Genomic DNA, 25,603 nt, shown 5'->3' on the forward strand with positions numbered 1-25,603 from the left:
CTCCATTTTACAAAGGAGAAAACTAAGGCCCATGGAGATAAGATGGTTCTTCCGGCTCTAAATCCCATGATCTTTCCATTACTCCGGGCAGTACTCGGGCGTGGCCTTTGGAATCTGCAAGAGACCTGATTCTGGTTCGGAAGGTAAAAGAGGGGTGTTGAAATTGGCATTTTATTTTATTTATTTTTTTTTTTTTTTAAAGATTTCATTTATTTATTTGACAGAGAGAAATCACAAGTACACTGAGAGGCAGGCAGAGAGAGAGAGAGAGAGAGAAGGAAGCAGGCTCCCTGCTGAGCAGAGAGCCCGATGCGGGACTCGATCCCAGGACCCTGAGATCATGACCCGAGCCGAAGGCAGCGGCTTAACCCACTGAGCCACCCAGGCGCCCCGAAATTGGCATTTTAAAGAAGGGCCCCAGGTGACTCAGATGTAAGGGGACTAGAGTCCACACTGAGAAATCATTTTTCTCCCATGGTCTCCTGTCTCCTGAATTTCCCCACAAGCTTTCAGACCCTTCGGGACCCACCTTCTGCCCGATAGCACCTGTCACAGAGACTGAGACAGTTGAGACCAGCCTACTGGCTTCTCGGGGCACAGCACGAGGGCGGAGGCCTGCCAGGTCTGAAGCACTCAGTTTGCAAAGGCTTTGTGAAGTGTGGTTACATAGTAGGTAAAGCAATCTTCACATGAGGACTTTTAAATCTCATTTCTTTTTCCATTTAATGCTTTTTTACTCTTTTCATAGCCTTAATAGAAAGAAAAAGATGGGGTGGGGATACATAAGAGAAAAGAAGCAAAGGCATGGCCAAAGTACTTGGGATTTGTCCTAATTGGAAGTTACTCATGAAAGCGAAAAACTCTACCCTAGATTTGATGTGTCTTTCAGTCTTCATTTTGCTGGCAACCTTTAAGTGCCTGTCTTCAGCCTTGGGCTGCCCTCCTTTGCTAAGGGCTCTGGCCCAGCCACGTGGAAGATGGAAGGGGGGCAGGCTCCAGGCACAGTGTAGGAGCACAGAGGGGACAGAGGGTGTCCAGCAGGGGGCTGCCCCTGGCAGCTGGAGCGACTTTTATTTTTAACAGCTTTTACTGCTCAAGAAAAGGACCCACATTTTCACTGCAGGAAAGATCTTCCTAAGTTTCCCTGCCTTGAAGAATGATTGATTAGTCAGAAAAAACGCATCCAACTTTGTAATGAAAAACAGTGGCATGCTTTGCCACACACACGCGGGCGCGCACGCGCGCGTGTGTGTGTGTGTGTGTGTATATAGCGATGCTGGTTGAGCAAATAATTATTAGGACCGTGACCCCAGCAGGTTCTCCCTTGCAGGTGTCTTCACGGGTATGGGAGCTACTGGTGTTCACAGATCCCAAACCACGTGGAGCTGGGCCCTCAGGAAAGGCTTTCTCATCTGGAAGCCTGGATGGGGAGGCAGAGCCTGCTCCAGTCCATCCCGGGATGGAAGCCACATGAGGAACACATTCCTGTAACCTTTCCCAAAGCCAAAAGTAGGGTGGGACTAGAAGCCGCAGGGAAATTCCTGTGACACCCCGGGCTTTCCCGGCTCAGCTGCCATCTAAGGAGGAACACGAGGAAACCACAATGGAGTATGAAGAGGTTTTGAAAGCCAGTTGTCCCTCCCCTTCTCACTCACCATGCAGACGGAGGCAAGATGCTGCTCCTCACAGCACCACCTCCGCAGGTATAAGGATACCTACGAGCTCTGGGTCATCATCCCTGCTCGCCACCCACAGGTGGTCCTTTCTGATTAGCTGTCGTCCTTGTCTTGCTCACCTGCTCCCTCAACTCTCTCCCTCTCTACATTTCCACAGTCGTTAGTCCTCTGTGTGGACTGTTTCCCCAGCCCTCCTCCTCCATGAAGACTTCCCAGACTGCAGGCACACGTGGGGCTTCCCTCTACTGGTTAGCTTACAGCTTGGGCCAGTCCTTCCATGGCTTCCTAGCTTCTTAGACAAGTCACTCAGTATTTCCAGGCTTCAGCTCCTTCCTCTGTAGTATGGGAAGAATGACAGTATCTGCTTCATAAGGCAGTTCAGAAGATTGATGGTGACAGCACAAACTAAAGCCAAGGTCCCACTTTGCATCCCACCGGAAATTCAGGAAATGCCAGCCCAAACTTCTACTAGTGCCTTGGTCAGAGAAGGGCATATGTCAGGTGCACAGGGAACTGTCTGGGTTGTCAATATGCTACTGGAGCTCCCTGGAGAAACAAGGCACCTCAGACAGAGAATGTCTGCATTTCCATTTTATTGCTGGTTATGTGCTCTATGAAAACAGAAGAAAGCAAATGATACACTTGAGGCCAGAACTGGAGTGTGGTTGGGACATTCTGGCGTGGTGTACACATTTTCTGAAAAGAATCTAGATTTCTCAACAACAAGAAAAGTCCATGGAAAGAGTCCCTAAGGGGAAATTTTTTTTTTAAAAGAAAGGGAGAGATATTTAGGGGTTCTTTAACTAAATCTTAGTATCTTTGTTTGACAAGATGACTTCTAAGTTTAAAGGGGAAATTAAAATGTGTTGGACTTGGTGCTGCCCATATTCAATTTTAATTCTCACAGCTGCTTCACAAGGTGCACATTTCCTCCATGTTATAGCTGGGGAAATTGAAGATCAAACAGAGTATACACCTTATCCCAAACCACCCAGCAGAGTTGGGAATCAAACTCAAGTGCACCTAGCACTGAAATCGATGCTTCTCCATGCCATCAGTAGAAAGAGCCAGGCAAGATGGCTCAGAGTTGGGCACTCGTAGGCCATGTTCTGTGGGTGTCTTTGTTACCACACCCATCAGCTGTCCCAGAGGAAGTCAACTTTTGCCTGACGGACCTCTTGGGTGCCCATGTTTTGTCTGGGGAAAAAAAAAAATTATCTAACAACTGTATGGTTCCATAATCCACACAGTCTTCCTAAAGCCTGAAGGGAAAACAGAAGCTCACCCATTTTCCCTCTACGCTTTCAAGTTTTAAAGTCATCCCTCTGTGCTTTCTAACATGCGGTTGCTGTCTTTTTTTGTCCTTAAAGGTTCAAAAACATCTAGTTACATTTCTTTTTCTAAATGTCTTAGTACATTAATCAGCTTTTTCATATGCATTCTGCTACTTCTAAGGCGTCAGGAGGAGTCGCCCTCCAGCAGCTGCTAAATATCAGAGTTCATGCCCCAGGATGATGGCTGCCCCCTCTGTTCTCAATGTTCCTTAAGCCTCCTCCCCTGTCACTCCAGTGAGCTCAACTCTCACAGCTCAAAGCAGGCTGTACGGCCCCTTCTTCTGAACTCTTTAATAAATCACTCCACAAATCTGCTTCTTAATATTCCAACCTCTTCCCAGGGCAGGAAATCACAAATGAAAAGACCATTTTAGGATTCCTCTTCACTTCAAAATCCCTTTACCAAAAATCTTTTTGATACTTGGCTTTACGTTTTCTTTAAATATACAGAATCTTCGCTGAAAAGTCAGGAGGTTGTCAGAAGGGTATGGAGGTTCTAAAGCCTTCCGATCAAATTCACATCTTGGATTTGGCAGAAATGTGGCCCTTCAGCACACATGAAGGCCTGGTGGTTCAACAAGCCTGTTGAAGAGTTAAAGCAGCCACCATTTATAAAGGATTCACTTATAAAGGATCAACTCGTGCAGGCACTAAGAACTTGATTATCTCATTTTGTTCCCTCAGCAAATTTAGGAGAAATCCGAGTGACTTGAGGGTTCCATGAGTTGCCTCAAGTCACCCAGGCAGCAGCATGCAAACAAGCGAGGCAGCACAGCTAGGATTCAAACCTAATTCTGACACCAGCGCTCTCCCTCTACTCAAGGCACAATGCCACTTTCATCACAAAATAGTTTCTTTCCTCCTAAAATAGACATTTCTTCAAGCATATTCTTGCAGATCACTACCACAGCAGAAGAACCCAGAAGGTCCCCTTTGCTGGGTCAACATGTTTTTACTACAAAAGAATGGGACACAGAAATGGTGGGGGGTGAAGGGGGAAAGAAGTCCTGAAGAGGGCTTTCACCTTTGGCCCCTTTTCTCCTATTAGAGATCAGATGAGCAGTCCCTGGAACAAATGGAATGAATCCCTGCTCAGTTTCTCACTCCTGTGTTTACATCCCTGACTGGGAAGAAAGAACTGATGTGACAAGTCTCAACTAGGAAGAGAAGGCGAAATGGCTCCATGTCTGTGTTAATTAACCACTGCCTCCTCTCGGCATTTCTCTTCTGGCCGCTCGCTCTGGTCAGTGAGTCATGAAATGAGGACAAGACTCCAGGGAGGTGAATACCACAGCTGCACAGCCATGAACCAGAAATGACAAGACACAGGTGGTTAGCAACTTTCTTGCCCCATGGGTCTCTGCTCCCACACACCAGCAATGCATCTCTAACCAAGGGGAGCACACGCATTGTCCCACAACAGAGTACGAATCTGGAATGTTCATTTGAGCCACTACACCCAGCCACTCAAAACGACAGCCTTAACCCCTCCACCCCTGCAATGTATATGAAACCTCAGAACGTTTCACCTTTGCTGAACTTTCAAGCTGAAATACCTCATTACACTTGAGAGCATAGCTGGCACGAGCAGCCCAGTTCTTCCCCACTTGCTTCATGGGGCCCGTTTGCAAAAAACATTATTAATGGTCAAGAGATTCCAACAGAATTTGCCTGCCAAGATTTATTTGGCAAAGATACTCCATCTCCTGAAACATAGGTTTAAAAAGTCCGTTCCAATCTTTGTTTTGCTAAACGTTGCACCAACTCGCTGAAGAGAAAAATCGCAACTCTTGTGCAAACCAGCTTTTGCAAAATGAAATCCCAGCACCCAGTCTTCTCAAGCACTTACCTTCAGTGTTGGAACCGATGACGTCCTCCACACCCAGCACTTGCCTCCCCAGCCCCAGTGGTGGAGTGTGAGCTAGCACGGGGTAATTCAGAATGGCCTTTCCTTCGGGGTGGGCTGGAGGGACATCCTCTTCTGAAGGCAGGGACGGTCCCGCTGCGTGGGGAGGCGGGGCTCCCCAGGTCAGACCCGGTGAATCTTCTTCTATCTTTGAAGGTGCTGGGCTTCTGTTCCCTTGCTGTTCAGAAGACTCGACTGCGCCATTTAGATCTGGGGCATCTACCCCACCTGGAGCTCTCCCCTCTTTGGTTTGAGGCTCCAAGGTGGCCGATTCAGTTTCAGGCGAGAGGGGCCGATCACTAGCTGTCAGCTGTGGCAAAGGGGAGGCCGGATCAGAATCTGGTAGAGATATCCCACCTCCTAAAGGTCTTGACTCAGCTTTCGGCTGGAAGGAAACCTCAATGCTGCTATGGCCTTTCCATGTGTCCTCTGGCTCACTTGGGGGGTACTCCACTTCTCCCTCATTCTCATCATAGTAATCCAGATTGTCTTCAGTGTAGTCACTTTCTGGAGCTGCTGTAGGGCCGAAGGACTGCTCTAGGGGAGGTGAAGGGCGGGCTTTGGTAAGGTCTCCTCCAAGGGTGGCTGGTCTGATATTGTCCAGTGGGGAGGTGCTGCCGATATGAAAAGCCCACACTCCAGGAACCCCCAGGTTGCTCTGTCTAAATGAAAAGGAAAGAGTGCATGACAAAAGTGTCCGTTTACCCAGCATCCCACAACAGTGAGCAATTTATTTGAAAACTGGAAGACTATTAAGATCAGATTCAGAGTTTTCACAAGCATAAAACCAGGCCTACATGGTAACTAAAAGGAGTATACTAGAATTTTGACATAAACTACCTCTTAACATGAGGTTTCAGAAGGCTAGACCATCAAATCAGAAATCTGCTCTAAAATTCACACATTTTGTCTAAAATCTAGCTATTTGAAAGCAAATAGGGAATGTGGGAATAGTTTATACCTTCTCTACTTTTAACACACTCAGGAAAATGTATGCGTAAAAATCTGTGCCAAACACTTAAACACTAATTACTCCTACATACTTTTGAGACTTAGTCATGTAGAAAATGCTTAATGTTCTTCAGAACAATCTTCAAGGTAGAGGCAGTGATGTGCCTCATTTTACAGAGGAGAAAACAGGTTTAGAGAGGCTAACAAATATTTTTAAGGTCATACAATGAATAATTGGCAGAGCTTGGACTTGAATTCAGCACTTCCGCCAAACCCATGCTCTAAACATCTACATTATGTCAGAAAACCAATATACTACAGTCAGTCAGCAACTGAATTATCACTGGTCTCCGGAATGTTACAGACATTTCCCTGTTTAATCATATGGATTAATCAATTAACTAATTGACAAAGAATGGTGAGTCGATGTAAAAAAACTCAAAGAAAAATAAATGCCCACATCTAAAAAATGCTGAGCAAATGCAGAACAAAGTTAAGGGGACTATAAGAAAGTAGCTTAGTCAAAATGCCATGGGTTACACAGGAGAGGTGTTCAGAAACATCTAGAACCAGAGAGCTCATGCGTTTTCTTTACTAGAAAAGAACACGGACCCCATTCAGTTTTCCAAATGTTCCAGTGATGCATTATTTTAGTCAATGACACATTCTAAAGAGAATAACTACATATTTTATATGTAGTTTAAAAAAATTTCTAAAAAAATTTTTAAAAGCAACTTTGAACAAACAAGGGTCTTGCTAGCTTGAATGTACCAGTTTTTATTCTTCTCTGGTCTATGTGAAAATACCAGGCTCAAAGTCCCCCATGTTACAGGATTGCCTCAAAAGTCAGTCAGTGAGGTATAAGAGTTAATGACTAATAAGATAATAAGAAAATTATCAAATCATTATAATAACAAGAGACTTTTGCTGCTTTGGGTAGGTACTGATCACATTCACATGGATTTCTATAGCAGTAGTATTTTTCAATACAATTCTAAGAATTTCTCTTTCTCTCTACCTCTCCCTCTCCCTCCTTCATGTGTATGCTCACACACATGCATGTGCACGTACAGATGCAAAGCTGTTTCTGTTGTAATTATAGCTACTTTAGGAAAAGAGGAGCAGAGAAAGCAAAACTGTGATCCTTTGTGCAACATGCTATGTATACTTAGTATGTTCAAAGACTTAATGTTGGTGTTTTTTGGCAAGCAAATAAGGAACACTTTAGTAAGAAAATAAGAGAGAATCCTGAAGATCTGAGGATACACATTTATTATCACATCAGAGGTATTGCAGCTGTGAAATTTCTTCTTGACGTTAGAGAAAACTATAAAAGCTTCAAAGAATAGGGAAATACTAATCATGGCAGAAAGAAGTTAAGCAAAATAACCTTCTAATGAAATATAAATCACTATCTTGGCTTTTGTCGTTGTTCATGATGGAAAAGTAACCAATTTGAGTTTATCCTAAAATCCGGGGTCATTTGGAAAGCTTAGTGATAGAATTTAATTTGTTTTCTAGAAAGGAAAACAAGGCTACAAAATGGGATGACAGTGCTTTCTTTCCTGGGTCATTAAGAGGAGTAAGTAAGAAAACCACATAAAATGTCTGTCATGAGGCTCTGCACATAATTAGTGCTTAGTAAATGCAATTTGTCTTCAAGGAGATAGAAAAAGTATAATCTCAAAGAATACAAATGGCTGGATTTAAATTTCCAGAAGAGGAGTTATGCCAAATCTATTATGAATTACATATTTTATTACCCTTAAGCTTACAATTACAAGACCAGTTTGAGGAAGACAAAAATTCTATTGACTAGGAAAATAACTTTCTTTTTCAGAGATACATACTGAAGTGTCTAGTAGTTAGTATGAGCATGATGTTGGTAATTTCCTTTAAAATTCTTAAACCAAAAAAAAAAAAAAAAAAAGATGAATATTGTCAAAATGTCAACAACTTCTAAATCTAAATGATGAGCTTTTGGGTGTTCATTTAGCTATCCCCTCTAGTCTTCTGTGTATTTTTGAAAACTTAAATACTAAAAAGTAAAAATAGAAGATTAAATTAATCTTCTATTGGAGATTATTGGAGGTAGAGAAGGCCTTTCCAAGAATAACAAAGATCTGAAATCATAAAAGAGCAATAACTTTGCCAACCTTAAATTTACATCTTCTAGATGTATGTAAGTAATTTTATTTTTTTTTAATTTTATTTATTTATTTGACACAGAGAGAGACACAACAAGAGAGGGAACACAAGCAACAGGCAGGGGGGGGGGGGAGAGTAAGGCTTCCCGCCAAGCAGGGAGCCCGATGTGAGTCTGGATCCCAGCATTCTGGGATCATGACCTGAGCTGAAGGCAGACACTTAACCCACTGAGCCACCCAGGCAGCCCGGTAAGTTATTTTAAAGAGGAACATCTGGACAAAAATATTCACACTGTGTAAGAGGATTAATTTCCTCACTATATTTTATAGGAGGTCTTTGGAGCTCTTCTTATTTATAGGAGCTCTTTGGATAGCAAAGGACAGGCAGAGAAGTCACAAAGATAGAAAAATAGCTATTACACATATGAAAAGGTGTTTGGTGTCACTAGTAAAGAAATGAGAGTGAGAGTATAAATATTTGACACCAACCAGAGTCACAAATATTGAAAAGAAAAGCTGCCGATCACGGTTCTCTCTTACTGGTGAGGACATAAACTGGACATCTCTGGGGGGCAGTGTGTTCATGTCCACCAAGATGTTCGACTGTGTATAGCTTTTCTGAGCAATTCTACTTTCAAGAAATTATCTTTCATGAAAATGAGAATCTAAAACTTTTATCCTTAAAACGATCAACATCTTCCTGAATGATACCTATAAGACAGTGATAAATGGGAAAATGCCGCATGGATAGCAAAAGAACCCTATTGGTTTTAAAAAGTTTTTGCAGAATGCTAAAGTCCTAGAAAGGCTATCAATCCTGGCTATCACGCGAAGTAGTGAGAGCGGGTAATGTGTGCTTTTATTTCACATTATTCGGCCTTGTTTGTGATTTCTTTTTTATGTTAAGTTATACGAAGGAAATATACCTCTGTCAGTCCCACGTCTTCTGTCCTCATCAAGCCACTCTGAGGTTTCTAGGAAGCATGAAAGATACAAACGAGGGCAGGCACAGAAGAGGGTCAATGGGAGCGCTGTGAGGATGCGCGCGCAGGCCGGTGCATGGGTGCGTGCGTGCATGCGTGCACGGGCACGCATGCGCACGCGTGTATGTGTGAGTGCCGTGGGGTCTTTATCACTGTGGTTGGGGAACACAGCTGCTTTTTCCTACAGGCTGCTTGGCCCCCTGTACCCTAAGTACAGTTGGCACTCATTCCAGCGCTCAGAAACCGTCGATCCTTTCATCTGTTGACCCTCCCAGAATGCGGGCTGCTAGTGTGCGAGGCCTGTGCTTCAGACATCTTTGAATTTCAAGTGCTGGGCCCCCAGTGATCAACAGCGTCTGAGGTGTAGAGAATCTGGGGGCTCCAGAGTGGGACAGGAAGGTGGAACCGGAGGAGAGAAAGCAAGGAGCTGTTTTCTCACATCTGGACTAAAAGGCCACCTGGACGGAGACTTAAAGATGCCCAAGGTGGGTCCTAAGCCTGGGAAACAAGACCAGGCTTCCCGCACAGAAGAAGTAGTTCGGGACTCCAGGCTTGTGCTTAAATTTTTGCCACTGAGTAACTTCGAGGTGACAGGCAACGTAATGTCCCTAAGCTCATTTGTCAAACTGAGAAAGCAACAGAACTTACCTCCTAGGATTCTTATGAGTTTTAATTAAGGTAACTTCTGGAAAGTGTTTTATAGTGTTTGGCAAATAGTAAGCTCTCAATAAATGTCAGCTCTGCGTAACCATATTTGGTGGTGGGGCCTGCTCCCTGGCAGCTGAGCAAAGCAGATGGCATGCAAAAGTGTCAGGTCTTCCAGTGCCCAGGAATAATGTAATGGAAGGGAGAAGCCATTAAGCGAGGCCAAGTAACTGATGTATTCTGCCTGGCTTCTAGATCAGGATTTGGGAAAGGAATAAAAGCAAAGATATTTTTTTCACAAGCCCTGAAATTAATATCAACTGGTGCTAACCCAGATATGGTGGCTCTGTGGACCGACAAAGAGCAAAAGGGGCTTATTATTACACTTACAGAGTAAGCCTCTGATGGGTCTCAGGAATGTGCTGGCTACCTCATGGGAAACCAACCAGCATGGTTTGAGTTAATGAAATCAATACAGAAACCCCCAGACCTCTGACTGCTACCCATGTGTCTGGTTTTCCCTTTTCCCCAAATTACACTATTCTTGATTTAGCTTTTAACATGTATCTGTCCAAAAGATTATAAATCACAGCATCTCCTCCTTGTGAGATGATTAATCTGGAAAAACCTCACTCTGGGCAGTTATGTTACTGGACATTTTTATGTGGCTCCAAGAGCAATGTTTTTCATAGCAAGCCTCAGTGGCTGTGCAAACACATACACACTGTTCGGTTTCCAGTATCTATACCCAATAGGGCAGGAAGAATAAAGGGTCTTTTATATTTTGGTGAATTTGCTCCTCCCAGGGTCTAATCTAGTATCTGGTTTTGACCTGATGCCTAAGCCGTCAAGATATTATTCAATGGTCTTATGGCCACTCAAGTTTGGGTAGCTCCGAAGGGTCATGACAGGGAAAGGCTTACTTACTGGTAGAGATTTTTCACAGACTGTTCAGTGCTGGTCAGGCTGAAATAGGGTCCCTCTCTCTTCAGGTCATCGACCTCCCCTCGGCAAAAGCCCACCCGGGCGGGAAGATCAAGCTGGACGTTGTAAGACTCTTTGGGGCGAGTTCCAAAGAACTGAAGGCCATTGGCGGGGTACAGAAAGAGGGCGTAGGTATCAGACTCATCAGATGCCAAAACTGCCTGGAAAGTGTTCAGCTATGAAAAACAAAAAATAGGAAATATTCTTAATAAAACAAACAAGAAAAGAAAACAATACAGAATGCAGGCAAAGCATCATAAAGTACAAGGGTCTTCCCCCTTCTTAGGATTCCTCCAAACTGCTTCTTTTTTTTTTTTTTTCCTTAAGATTTTATTTATTTGATAGACAGAGATCACAAGTAGGCAGAGAGACAGGCGGAGAGAAAGGAAGAGAAGTAGGCTCCCCGCTGAGCGGAGAGCCCAATGTGGGACTCGATCCCAGGACCCTGGGATCATGACCTGAGCCGAAAGCAGAGGCTTAACCCACTGAGCCACCCAGGTGCCCCCAAATTGCTTTTATACATTATATTCTTTTCGGTTTCTTCTCCAAGCTATAATTGTGTAAGCTATATTATTATCATAATCCTCTTTTATCATTTAGGTTAATACTTAAAAGATGCATAGGTAAGAACCACAGGTTACAGAAATAATATTTTAAAGGTTTCAAATTTCTCTCATCCAAACCTCTTTAAGAGCTAAGAGTCAGTACCAAAATTAACCCATATATACCCACCACCACTGCCCTAGTTTACTACACTGGGCCTCATGTGGCTCATTCATTCATTCATTCATTCACCTTTTTACTGAACCCCTATTATGGACAGGCATGGTGTTAGCCATTGGCTGATGAAAAGGCCTCCTCACTGTTTGCACAGCCTCACTCTCGTTCTCTTGCATCTGCCTTTTCACACCAGCACCTGAGTTACTGACCCTCCTTTCACAGACCAGGAAAGAAGACATGGGGGATCCCAGATCTGCCTACGGTCAGGTTGCTGGTACACAGTGGCAGGCTAGCTGACTCCAGAGTCCTTGCCCAGCACCACTAGGCCACCCTAGCTACTGCTTAGCATCCCATTCGAGGTGGTTTATAACTGCCCCAGACGCTTTCCCCAGGGCTAGATCCCCTGCATCCTCATCAAACTATGTCACATTCCTGCTCTGTGCCATGTACTTTAATGCTTCTGTATTTTTGCTCATGTTTCCTTGTGCCAGGCAACCCTCCTAACCTTCTAATGTCCCTTCTGAGGTTTTCTCTGATTCCCTGTAGATTTATTTCTGTTCTCTGACCATCTATAATCATTCACCTGATTTTGCCTGGTTAGCTGTTTGGAAACTCCTCTAATTAATAATTCACTTGCACCTTAATTCAGCCAAGTGCCTACTAAGCTAGACATTATGCTTGGTGCTGAAGGAAAAGGGAGCAAAGGAAGGGAGACTCTGCCCGGGGCAGTCTCACACTTAGACAGGAACAGCCATGGCTGGAATTCAGGAGAGTTACTGGAGAAGATAGTAGAGGCCAGAGGAAGGTGTGTGAGACATCAGGCTTGGGCTAGGGAGGCGTCACAGAGGCGGCCTGTGAACATTCATAAATACAGGAGGAGCCAAAGCAGGCCAGAGTGAGAGACCAGGAGTCTGAATTAGCTGCAAACTCAGCACCCAGGCCCTTGTAAAATCAGTCCTTGAAGTTCAATTTACTCTTGTATTTTAGCCAGACACTTTTGCCTTTACCTACCTAATACTATCTTCACCCACACCTTCACATGATCTGTTAGTGGTAACTTCTTGTCTTAAAAAGTATTATATTTAGGACTCTGAGAACTATTCTCTCTCTTGCTAAGTCCCCCTCTTTTATTAATTTTTTAAAAAATTTTAAGTCCTCTCTTTTTACAATTTGGTAGGGAACTGGAAGGTATTTATAAATGCCACTACTTCCCAAATAATGTGACTCTTAGAAACGTTATTTACTGGTAAGGGTTATTATTTCTCCATTTTGCTAAGCAGGTAACAGTAGGCTCAGAGGAGAATATCACATCTTCCTAAATAAAATAGCAAACAACAGGAGGGCATCCTGCATTTTGTTCTGTCCTGGGCCCTTCCCGATATCCTGCTCAGAATCTTCCAATGTTTTTTATTCTTTTCAATGTTCAATTGCAAAGTATAGTTTTGACACTTTGCTGATAGGACAAACCAATTCAGGTGTTTAAACGCTTTTCAAGAAAAAAAGAAGCAGACAACCTTTCTTTTTGTTCTCTAACATAGACACACTTGCCTTATTTTGCTTTCTTTATTTCTTTTTTTTTAAAGACTCTCTACACCCAGCATGTAGAGTAATCTCTACTCTACACCCAACATGGGATTCAAACTTACAAACCTGAGATCAAAAATCTACTCTTAGCTCTACTGGCTAAGCCAGCCAGGTACACCTACTTACTTTCTTAAAGCTCACACACTTAAAGATGGCAGAGGTGGGGAGCTGGTATGTTTGTTATTTTTGCAGTTGTTGATTGTTTCATCAGCAAAGCTTGACTGTTCCAGAAACAAAAGGCAAAGGATGCTTTCTAGAATTTCTCAAAGCTGGGAAACCGTAACTTCTGCCAAATATAAACAAAGCCTATTCTGCATCATGTCCATACCTAATATAGACCACCTCATAGATTAACGTTGATTCCCTAACCGAGGAGTACTCCTTTGGTCAGAATCAACAAAGTTCAGCTAGGGAAAGGATAGTACTTGAAGAAAGAGAAAGGACCTGTTGTAACAAGCTAAACTTTCAAAGCTCCTGGCATTGATTACTTAAAACAAATGTAATACAGGAAGAATTCTGGTTCTAAGTTTAAAGAAATTCTGTTAAGATAAGGAGGGGGGCGGTCCCACAGATTGTGAGGGAACTGAAGAGGATGGGGGAGGAGGGGAGGGAGAAAATAAACAGAACTGTGAGAGGGAGGGTCTGGCTTTTACTGTGGAGTCTGGGACTTTAGCCCTTTATTCATTCTGTCAATCAGTCAGTAAATCCATTTTGATGAAAATTTATTCAGTGCCTTTTATATGCCATCCCTGAGCCAAGCACTTACACAGGTGGCAAGCCTTTATTTAATTTACTTGTCTCCACTGAAATAGGCAAAAAAGAAGATTTTAGATAGAATTTATGATCCGAAAGTACAGGCCAAAAGAGTTTGGCTGTTTAAAAACCACCCACACACCAAATGATCACTGTTAAATTTCTCTCTCTTGGCTCTACAAAATTCTACATCTAACCGCTAAAGAGCACACTTCACAAAGTCCTGAAGTACTTCTCCTCCCAGAGCACTCCTCGACTAGCTTCCAGACCGGAAAGGTCTTCACATTCCTGGAGACCGAGAGTGCCTTTGCAAGAACCGCACATGCTCTGTCTCTGAAGATAAACCCTCAGATGGGCTGCCAAACCCCACAAAAGGGTCACTGGTTCCCAACTTCCTCAGGATCCCAGAGAGGAGAGAGGGGCCTCCATGGAAAGAAGAACAGGACAGAGGATCAGGGCGAGTGGCTGCCTGGCTTCAGGGTTTCTGCCATCCTGTTATCCCAAAGAGAGAAAAGCCAGAGTTGTTAGCAGAAACCAGGCTGGCTCTGACTCTCCCTTTCAGGTATGGGACATCACCAAGCAATGTTGACTTGACACATGGCAGAGCCAGGCTGATGGATACAAAACATACCCCTCTAGAAGCTTCTAAATTTGCAATTCATTTTATTAATTGCAGCCATCTGGCGAAGCAACAGAACAGTACCAGCCTTGTCCCAAACAGGTTGACCTATAGTGGCTTACAAAAGTTACAATGAAAATGAAGAGTCACCCTGTCTTCTCTTTCCTGTCTTCCTTGGGGTCATGTGCTCCCCACAGTGGGGGCATCACTGACTTCTGGTCTCCAGGGTTTGGGGTGAGCACTAACCTCCACTCCTTAATACACTTCTCCATCTCCCAGCACCTGTAGGCCACTGTTACAGGCATGTGTTCCTCTCATTCATCTATATGCCCTAAACCCTACAGATCCTGCCCCAAATCCAAAGATCTATGCTCTAGTCTCTAATGTGACATCCTTCCTGATACTTGGGCTTTAGCAAAACTTAAGCATTTCATTAACCAATTTCCAAATGTCTCTATGCAGTACATCTTCAGAGCTCTATTTTAGCCTCAGGTTAAATGTTTTCAGATAAACTCCAGACCTCCCCTCTTCTAGACTTGAGCTCCAGAAATCCAAAAGCCACAACAAAGTCCTTCTTTCACCTCTCATTCTCTCTGTGGGTTCACCCCCCTCCATCAACAACAATCATCTTTGAAACAAGCCAACACACTTCAGTCCCCACATTGAGGCCTCCGATGGACAACCTTCCACTCATGTCATGTGACTGGTTCCACGACTCCCCTCATCCCTGTCTCCTGCCTTAGCTCTCTCAGCCCACTCCCAGGACAAGGCCTTGCCCAGAACAGTTTCTCCGGCCGCCTCATTCTCAGGACCCATTCTTTCGGCTGAACTTAAATTCCAGGTCAACAAAACATCCCCCATATCACACAGATTTGTGTTGGCCCAGTTCCCCACAACTTCTGTCCGTCAAACAACAACAGAACAATTCTTCCCCTCCCCCCAAAACCACAGCTGAAGTAAACACTAATCCTCTTTATGTCTCTGTCAACAACTTCTTTGAAGATCAGTACCATGACTTCTTTGCCCTGTAAGGTACCTAGGACAGTTGAGGACTCTCAGATTAACTGAACTGATAAACACTATTTGTTCCTTTTTTTTTTTTTTTTTTTAAGAGAGCGAGTGTACCGCCCCCCTCCCTTGACTGGACAAGCCAGGGGGAGGGGGAGAATCTTAAGCACTTAAGCAGGCTCGACACCCAACGCGCCCAACAGGGCAGATCTCATGACCCTGAGACCAGGACCTGAGCCGAAATCAAGAGTTGGACACAACCAAGTCAGCCACCGGGTGCCCCATATTTCTTCACTCTTGTTAATCTGTGGTTATACTTTGCCATTCCTGCAACATCAGATAAAACACCCGGTCATACCCACCATGAATATCCATGGAGAGAAAGGGCAACAAGTGAAATAGTTTTAAATGGTTTAAAGATGCCATTCCTCTGATATGTTCAAGTTTCCAGGAACTTTGCAACATAGGGTTAGTGTGTCAAGGTTTAAGAAAGCCACATAGAACTCACAGAGCCCTCAGGCAAAGCAGATTACTATTTGCCAAAATCTATCTCCGAAGAACTATTAAAATAAGAACTCAAATCACAGGGCTCTTTCAAGTATTCAGAAGAACCTTCAATGTGGGTAATTGAAAAAACATCCTCTCTCCAAACAGAACCCTTATCTCCTTTCAAAACGAAACAAATTCTGAAGCTAACTCAGCATATGGCAATGTCTGAAGAAGGATTTTAACTAGAAAAGTAAGAGAGATGGAATCTACAAATCTTTCTGTACTTCTCACCCAAAAGAGACAGAAGCTGCAGTTCCAAAAACATAGTATTTAAAAAGAGTCCTTATGCAAAGGCCTTACATCACAGGGTCCTTATGAGGTAGAGAAATTTAAAAACCAGAACCTGCTCCTATCAAGCCAACATAGAGAAGCACAGATTGGCTGAGCATCCACACCCACTAGGTCTAAAAGAATAGAAGGACAACTTTAAAATGTCACCCTACTTAAAAATGCCACCATAGTTAATTCTGATAACAATCCCATAAGGTAGGCATTGCTTCTCCATTTTGCAGGTTAGGAAATAAGAATGAGGCTGTCATTGCTTCCAAAGTCTCCAGATAACCTTTCATAATGCACATCTTCTTTCAAAATGTTTTTATATTGTCATGGTCTTCACAACCACCCTGAAAGTTGGGTGAATGAGCAGTATTCCCATGTAACACATGAAATTGAAACAATAATTGACAAAGTCATCTTGTCTGTATTATAGTTTTTGGTTTCAAATAAGCTGTGAAAAAAAAATGGAATCTTAAAGCTCTAGTGTGATTTCACCATCCCAGCATTTCTGTGCAACTCTTCATCTCCAATTCATCTCACTCAACTCAACTTCATCATTATTCTGTTGAAAAAGTAAGACAGATGCAGCTGAATTCTCCTCAAAGCATTGGAATACTAATTTGGAAGTAATAAGGTATCAGCAGCATCCTTGGCAGCCAGTTCCATTGTAAGTTCATTCTTCCTTTGAATGAAATATGATTCTAAGTCCTCTTCTGGTACTAAGAGCAAATCAAGCTTTATTTATTGCAAGTTCTTGGGAAAAGCACAATTATTGTGCCCACCTACATCACTTGAGCCAAGGAAATGGATCTTGCATGAAAAATCTGGGTTAAAGGTGCCTGGGTGTCTCAGTTGGTTAAGCGACTGTCTTTGGCACAGGTCATGATCCTGGAGTTCTAGGATCGAGTCCCGCATTGGGCTCCCTCCTCAGCAGAAGTCTGCTTCTCCCTCTGACCCTCCTCCCTGTCATGCTCTCTCTCTCACTCTCTCTCTCAAGTAAATCTTTTTTTTTTTTTTTTTTTTTTTAAAATCTGGGTTAAAAGCAATAGAAAACAAAAAACTGGGGCACCTGCCTGGCTCAGATGGTAGAGCATGTGACTCTTGATTTTGGGGTTGTGAGTTCAAGCACCACATTGGGTGTAGAGATTACTTATAAATAAAGGCAATTAAAAAAAAAGTAAGAATCAAGAAATGTGTACTCTAGGGGCACCTGGGTGACTCTGTGGGTTAAGCCTCTGCCTTCAGTTCAGGTCATGATCTCAGGGTCCTTGGATCGAGCCTCACATTGGACTCTCTGCTCAGTGGGGAGCCTGCTTCTTCCTCTCTTTCTGCCTGCTTCTCTGCCTACTTGTGATCTCTCTCTCTGTCAAATAAACAAATAAAATCTTAAAAAAAAAATTTGTACTCTAAACATGCCTTTGCCTCACTAAGAGCAGAATTCTCAACAATTGCATTGTATTCTGTTTGCCATTATCTGTGAAATGCAAACAATAATCTTTGTTGTACTTACAGGATTGTTGTAGGAAGTCAGTATGATAAAATAATTGTTTTCAGAATTAACTAGATAGCTTGAATAAACAACATATATAATAATTGTCTTAGTAGTCTTTCCTTTGAGCCCTTACTTTCTCAATAAAGACAAAAAGAACTCTGGTGGGGAGTGGAGGGGGGACTCAATCCCTTGCTTAAAATCCTTCAAAACCAACCCACTGTCAAAGAAACAATTCCAGACTCCCATCAGAGCATGCTCTGTCCCCACCCCATGGCTGTTTCATCCTCGTGTCTGACCACCCTTCTTGTTCAGTAATAATGCACCACACATAAGGCCCAAAACACATTTTACTTTACAGCACATGGGTGATCCATCACATGCTATTTCTTCTGAGACTGGTCCACTATGCTCAACTCAGATTCAAAACTACTTCCTCATTAAAACTTTCCCAGATTGGGTCCCCAAAGTTAGTCTTTTTTTTTTTTTTTTAATTAACATATAATGTATTATTTGTTTCAGGGGTACAGATCTGTGATTCATCAGTCTTACACAATTCAGAGCACTTCCCATAGCACATACCCTCCCCAGTGTCCAACATACTGCTACACTTAACATGATCAACGTCCCCACTAAACTATGAGTTCCTTGGGAGCGAAGGGTATTTCCTTTCACTGTGTCTATACCAGTTCTGAACTATAGTAAGTGTGCAAAAACAGTTTACTGGATGAATAAATCTTAATTACATTTAAGTATAAATTGCTTATAACACACACTTATATGCATGTGCCACATATATGTTTACCCCCCCCAAAAAAAAAAAAAAGACTGGCAGAAAACAGAATAAAGTATAGCAGTGGTAACTTCTGGTTAGTAGGGTTACAAGTAATGTTTATAATTTTCTTTTTTTATATTTTATGTTTATATTTTCTCATTTTCTAAGTTTTTTATTATTAGGTATGTTATATTTAATCTTATTTTTTAAGATTTATTTTAGGGAGCACACAAGTGGGGGAGGGGCAGAGGGGGAGAGAGAGAGAAAGATAAAGAGGAAGCAGACTCCCTGCTCAGCAGGGAGCTTGAAGATAGGCTTGACCCCAGGACCCTGAGATCATGACCTCAGGTGAAATCAAGAGTTGGTTGCTCAACCACTGAGCCACCCAAGTGCCCCTCTAATTTTAAATAAGTGTTTTAAACTTATATACAAAATGAATGAATGAGTAAATATGAATGAATGCAACGATGATGAGGAGTCTTATCTTATTCGTTTTCTCCAACCCTCCACCTAGCCCAATGCCCTGCACAAAGGAAGTGCCCAATATATTTGTTTGAATTGACTGTATTCTGTTGAGTTGAATAACTGATATGAAACTCACATCTGTAAAAACAAAAAAACAAAAAAACAAAATGAAATAAAACTAAATGTCTGACAAAAGAATGAATGTCCCAAAAAAAATCACAAATTGAAATATCTTGTATTTCTAGATCTTCTTAGAATAGCCTTTTAGGGATATTTTTCTTACAGAACACAAAACAGGAATGGCCACCATCTTGAACTACTCAGTGAGAGCGGGCAAGCTGCTTAATCTTTCAGGGAGGATATGTGCCATCTTCCTATAGCTAAGAAATACTATGATGAGTTAAAATAGAGATAAACTGTAAGAGTTTCAGCCCTTCCAGTATGACATTTTAGATTCAGATCTTACTTCACAGTAAGTCCTTACCTATTCCAGGAATGAGGCAGTTCACCATTTGCCAAGCTACCCTGGTCCCACCTGACATCCATTAGAGTACTTTGAATGTTGCTGCCCAGGGGCGCCTGGATGGTTCAGTGGATTAAAGCCTCTGCCTTCGCTCAGGTCATGATCCCAGGACCCTGGAATTGAGTCCCGCCTAGGGCTCTCTGCTCAGCAGGGAGCCTGCTTCCTCCTCTATCTCTACCTACTTGTGATCTCTGTCTGTCAAATAAATAAATAAAATCTTTTAAAAAAAGAAAAATGTTGCTGTCGAGCCTAAAGACTGGGAGCTTGGATTGTTTTACTTTCTCAGGTAGACTGTAAAAGAAATGGAGGACAGTGCCCTGTAAACCAGGGAGCATGTAAACTGATGTCTGTAGGGCAACTTGATAGAAGCTATCAAGAACGGGATCCTCTCTGGCCCATAAGTTCCACTTCCTGGAATATCAAGTAAGGACATGTGGAAAAATTAACTTAAAAAAAAGCACTTCACAAAATTATAATGATGAAAAATTGGAAATAACCTTAATGATCACTAGACATATGGTAAATTCACTGGGTGGAATATTATGCAGATACTATAAATGCTGTTGTAGAAACATATTTAGTGACAATGAAACATACAATATACTATTGAGTGAAAAAATATTTCACAAAACAGTATGTGCAGTGCGAACCCATTAGTGTTAATAAACAGTGACAGATAAATACAGACATTAATAGGAAGAAAAAACTTCTGGAAGATATAAATGAAAATGTTTAACTGATTATCTTTGAGCGGTAGGAAAATGAGTGGTTGTTCTTTTTTAAATTGCCAGTATTTGCTCATGTTTTTCCTTCAACGAACATATAATTAGAAATAATTCTTATATACTTAGAGGTGATTTTAAAAATAAACAACCCAACAGTGAACTGCCTTGTGTTCTGAGGGCCTTCCACATCTGCACTGGGGCCCTCATACCCTTACTAGAAGTAGTCACCTCTCAGATCCTGAGAGGACGCCTGGAGAAAACAGCCTTCACTTCCAAGCCACTTCAGCCCTGGTGCCACCAAAGGATACATCAGGTTCTGCACGAGAACAGACTCAGAAGAAATTCCAAGCCAGTTCCTGGGTTCCAGCCCAGAATTCAAACCCATCCCTCCACTGGCGCTCAGCGGCCAAGCATCCCTGGTCAGTTACCTCTCCTGAGGGCGGCACCCGGCTGCTGGCCTCCTCGTAGGCGCCCACCTGCTCCCAGGTGGCCAAGAAGACGTGGGTGGGGGTGAAGTGCGCAGCTGTGCGCGGGAAACCGGCGCGCACATAGCGGGCGGCCAGGCCCAGCACTGCCAGGGACGTGTCCTCACGGTACAGGACCTGGCCCCGGCCCCGACTCGTGTCGATGTCCGCCAGGAAGGGAGCAATGGCCGGAAAGTCTGTGGGGAAATCGTCGTCCACGTACTGGGTCTCCCTAGGGAAGTCCTGAGTGGAGATGATACCGTTGGTGCCCACCTGTGGGAAGAGATGGACAAAAGGTGATGGTCGCGTTCGCACCAGGAGGCCCTCGGGCGGCCACAAGTCCAAATGTGCGCGCGCCTACCCTGGCTACGCACGGAGAAAGCGGAACGGCCGGGGAGGCTTGAAGCTGCCGCTTCCCTACCCTCTGGGAACCGGACTCCTGTTTCAGGGCGACCAGCGCAACTTCGGCCCGCCCGCCGCCCGCCACCTTTACCCCACAGCTTGGTGCGATGGGTCCAGAGCCCTAAAACTCCTGGTTCACTTCTCTTCTCACTTCCCGCACAACGCTGGAGAAGACCTTCGGATGCGAGGAGGGAACGCACCAGCTCTGCAGCAGTGCACAGCCCGCTCGCGGTCCTTACTAGAAACCCCACTGGCCGCCCCAGCATCCCCACCTCCTTTTCTGCCTGGGACGCTTATGTAGCTGCGAATCTGGGTCTGACTTCTTGCTCTTCCTCTGGAGGTAAAGAAAAGCAAGTCAGACAGCAGCATCGCTGCAGAACCAGGTCCCCACCCCAGGGGCGCTCGGGGACAGCCCGGCGTGCGGACTATTTCTTCCGCTCGGAAGGCAGGGGTTCGGTGAAATCCACATTACAGTGACCCGTGGGAAGAATCTGCGAGAACTCTGCCGGTTCCCTCGCCAAACGGGGGCTGAACTTACGTAGAGGTAGCCAAACTGGGCTTCGTAGAAGCGCAGGGGACTCGCCAGCTTCACTGGGGTTGAGCTTTCGTCGTCGCCTTCCTGCAGAAGCTGGTCCCCCCGCGATTGACCGTAGGGGAAGAGCTCCTCTGGGTGCAGCGCCCCGGCCCGGGACAGCAGCAGCAGCAGCAGCAGTGGCGGCGGCGGCAGCGATGGCAACGCCAGTCGCCGGGCGGCCCGGTCCCCCCGCATGCTGGCTCGGCTCCTGGGCTGCCCCGCGGCAGAGCGCGTCCCGGCCCGGCCAGCCAGCCCACTAGCTGCGCCGCGCCAGCCTCCAACCTGGATCCCCGCGGGTGCGCGGCCGGGCGGGGACTCCGGGCCTTCCCAACGCGCTGACTGGCTGCGGCGCTCGGCCGGGGGCCAATCACGGGCTCGGGGAAAGTTCGACAGCCGCGGCCACATCTGGTTCTTGTTAGTTTTCTGAGGCAGCGGTCGCCGGAGCGGCGGGGCTGGCGAGGTGGAAGCCTCGGGCTGCCGGGAGTGCTGCTCCGCCTCCGCAATCCGTGAGCGGCCGGGCTAGCTCCCGCCCTCCTGAGGGGACTGCTCCGCGGGGCCCGCGAGCCCCTCCCCCGAGACCAAATGGCCCGCCAAGTCCGAGGGCAGCGGCGCTGCAGGAGAGGACCTCAGCGCCAAGGGGGAACCCCGCAGCGGCGTGTGTAGCTGCTGGCTGGCGTGACGCGCCCCGCCAGGCTGGCAGGGCGAGGGTGTGGTGGTGGGGTCCTGGGCGCCCCTCGCACTCGAAGCATTGTTGCAGCCGCAGCTCCCTTGCTCCACCCAGAGAGGCCCTGCCAAGAAGCGCGCTTTTGTATGAAGCCGGAATGATGGGGGGTGGGGAGGAGTCTAATTCCTACGTTCCGACCCCCTTCCTAAGGCTACAGCCTGGAAAGACTGGGCTACACGCCGAAATGCCCACCAGTCTGGGTCTGGGTCAAGAGAGTTCTCTGCTTGGTACCTTTCCCAGGGAAAACGGGACGTGGAAAGACCATGAAACACTCCTGTGTGTGATGGGCTCCATGTGGAGCAGGGAATGAAGTATCCCATTTGGGCAGCGGAAATGGGTGAGGCGCCAGGGTGGGGGTACCTTGCAGGCAGGGAGCTGCCCTTGCAGTGGGCAAGGGGGTGGTAACTCGAGCCGCTCCCTGGGACTGGAAACCAACTGCTAGATGTGGGGGAACCCCATCCACCACAAACAACCACTCTGTGAAGCATCAGGAGCCAGACGAGATTTTATTACCACTTTTATTATCAAGAGCTTGAAATTTCCCAGATAGTCTGTTTTCTCTCTCTAGCCCCCATGGGGTCCTTGGAAGCAAAGGTATTTAAAAAGATGGAAAAAAGCAAACTCTTGGAAATGCCTTAAGCGATGTTCAAAAGACAAATTTCTTTTTGTGGGTGTTTATTCCAGTTATACAAATCCTTCTGGGCCCACAGGTCAAGCCCTGAAAACTCTGAAGATATCAAACTGTGAGAGTCCCAGTATCAGTGCAAAGTGGAAAGCTGGCCCAAGGCAGTAAGCTTCCTCCCACTGTGAAGAGTTGTATGCTTGTTTTTACCAAAGTGTATTTCTGCTTGCACATATATGTTCTCATTTCTATGAGAGATAGATATTTTCACCATACTTAGGAGGAAAGAAAGGCTCGAAGACATGATGTGAAATGATTTGACCTAGCCAAGGTCACCTAAAGTTACTCTTTGTTATAAACTCCTTCACCAGCTTTCACTAGGTTTTCCAAAACTATCAACTGAGTTTAATTTTAAAAAGCTGACATTTATTTGGTGGTAATATAAGCTATCAGCTACTAACATAGGCTACCAGCTATAGGCTACTGGCTTAAAATGACTCCCAAAGATCCCCATTTTATGGTGTTCATTCCCTGGAGTGTGGGATGGCCCAATGACTTTTACTCTACAGAATGTGGCAATGGTGACAAGAAGTCACTTAGCTGATTAGGCTACATCTGTCTTGGTCACAGGCCCTCTGTCACTGACTGATGATGCAAGCTGATATGCTGGGGAGGCCCACATGTCAAGGAACTGAGGGCAGCCTCTGGCCAATGGCCATCCATTGTTGAATTCCCCCAACAATCATGTAAGTGAGCTTGGAAATGGATCCTTCTCACATCTTGAGATAATACCTCATCTCTGGCTGATACTTCATTACAGCCTCGTGGGAGACCCTGAAGCCGAAGACCAGATTCTGGACCTGTGAGAACTTAATAAATGTGTACTATTTTAAGCTGTTATGATTTGGGATAATTTCTTATGTAACAATAGAAAAGTGATACAGCTAGACACTGTGCTAAGGAAACCAAGACTTCGAGGAATTAAAAAAAAACAAATCAGTTAGTTACATGGATTGTAAGTACCAGAGCAAGGATTTGAACTCAGTTCTGTCTGATTTCTAAACCTTCACTCTGAAATACTAAATCATATTGCCACAAGGTCCTCTGCAAGGCTATTCTAGCCTAGCTCTCTGACTTCACCTCTAGGCACAGCTACCATTTCAGCTGAGACTTTAGTTCTCAATGTAACCTTCTATTTTATGGCACAGAACACATTCCCATGCTAGTTCTTCTCCCTGTAATGCTTTTCCTAATCAGTCTCCTCTAGCCAACACTCATTCATCCTTGAACACATGAATAAAAATGCTTCTCTTTCCAGAAGCTTCTCTGGAAGCCACAATCTGATTTAGAATCTCCATGTGCCATGTGCATGCCATTATCATATTGCCAACCCCATTGTATCTCCCTGAGTCTGTGATGCCGCATGTCTCCCTCACCCCCACAGGCACTTTGTCTTATTGGGGGCCTGCCACCGCAATGCTTGCCTGGCTCTTCTGGAGAAACTTAGAGAAATGTTTGTTGAATGAGTGAAAGCAAGCCGGCAACCCTGGGGCTAAGATCCCTATCTGCGGACACAAATGAAACACCACCTTTCCTGCTAATCTGAAGAGTTTCATAATCCTCTTTACCAGGTAGCAGAGCAGTTCACCTTCTACTGTTTCCCAGCCTTTGTCATTCTCTCATTCATCTGTCCAACAGCTATTTCCTGTGTTTACCAAGACAAACACAACTAGGCAAGACTGAATGGAGTATAAAGTGTGACCCCTGAGCTCAAGAAACTCTTGATCTGGGCGGATGAAGCATGAATATGAAAGAGCAGCAACATCACAAATTTAGCACAGATTTAACAACATAACAGGTAAGAAGAGCTGTGCCACTGACAGGATGTCACCAGTTTCGAATCTGATGCTGAGCACAACAAAGTAGATCCAAGAGGACAGGAGCTGAAGTGAGCAGTACTGGCTCGCTGCTTCTTCAAGTGGCTGGATTCTTCTTGAATACGAGGCTATAGATACTGGTGCTTGGGCAGACATTCCTTTGAGCTCTTCCTCTAATATTATTTTTAAAAAGACTATGGCATCCAGTGGTTTCTCCTTTAAAATGTCACTCTGTGTCTACAGGAAAAGAAAAAATCTGTCATAGTAATTTCCCTGGTCAAAGTAAATACTGAAGAAATACTTCTCTTGTATCCAGTCCCAGAGTAGAATTTCCATGACTTGCCAGAGTGGCTGAGGAGGCAGAGGCCCCTTTTGGGTTGGCAGTGATGAGAGGACCTCTACAGACATCTGAGTCCTCTTGGATTCATCTGCACGGCAGCTCGGAGCATTACGTGAGAGGTAAGATGATTCAGGTGCAGAACTTTTTATCCCAAGCCAGGAATGGTACCAGACCCCTTGCCAACAAACCTCGTCAAGAGTCTCCGCAGTTCTATTTGTGTGCGTGTGTGGTTATGTGTCTGTTAGAAATACCGAGACTTCAAGAATGATGGTACTTCCTGTTATTTTAATCAAGAAAATGAAAACACATTTGCTCCACAGTGTGGCAAATAGATGTGGGGATTCAAGACCAAGGTCTATGTATAGCCCTGACTGGTATGTGTGTATGTTTGTATTGGAGGTGGGCTTGGCAGAAAATGTTCTGGTTCTTGTTGCGCACAGTGATTCTTTGCATAACTTTACTATCCATTAAATTCCAAGGTGGGTATC

At 44.6% G+C, this 25,603-nt stretch overlaps 1 protein-coding gene and 1 long non-coding RNA gene across 7 annotated transcripts in view; both read right to left on the reverse strand.

Moving 5' to 3' along the window:
- Window positions 1–22,192, reverse strand: part of NID2 (nidogen 2) — a 61,917-nt gene extending 39,725 nt beyond the window's left edge. Inside the window, exons 1-4 of one of the 4 annotated variants that reach the window (XR_009355672.1) lie at window positions 21,517–22,189; window positions 20,541–20,849; window positions 10,570–10,802; window positions 4,860–5,578 (exon numbers count right to left, since the gene is read on the reverse strand). Coding sequence is in view for 3 of the 4 variants with exons in the window: in XM_059182089.1 (XP_059038072.1) it covers window positions 4,860–5,578; window positions 10,570–10,802; window positions 20,541–20,849; window positions 21,517–21,957 (1,702 nt within the window). In the remaining variant the exon portion in view is untranslated. Of the gene's footprint in view, window positions 1–4,859; window positions 5,579–10,569; window positions 10,803–20,540; window positions 20,850–21,516 lie in introns of all 4 variants that reach the window. The other 3 variants (XM_059182089.1, XM_059182090.1, XM_059182091.1) reach the window with 3 other exon arrangements.
- Window positions 22,193–22,767: 575 nt separating this feature from the next.
- Window positions 22,768–25,603, reverse strand: part of LOC131836564 (uncharacterized) — a 125,779-nt gene continuing 122,943 nt past the window's right edge. For all 3 annotated transcript variants that reach the window (XR_009355673.1, XR_009355674.1, XR_009355675.1), the window contains one exon: window positions 22,768–25,012. This is a non-coding gene — a long non-coding RNA (uncharacterized LOC131836564). The remainder of the gene's footprint in view (window positions 25,013–25,603) is intronic.

The sequence above is a fragment of the Mustela lutreola genome, chromosome 7 (genome assembly GCF_030435805.1).
Source record: "Mustela lutreola isolate mMusLut2 chromosome 7, mMusLut2.pri, whole genome shotgun sequence".
In the NCBI taxonomy this organism is placed as follows: domain Eukaryota; kingdom Metazoa; phylum Chordata; class Mammalia; order Carnivora; family Mustelidae; genus Mustela; species Mustela lutreola.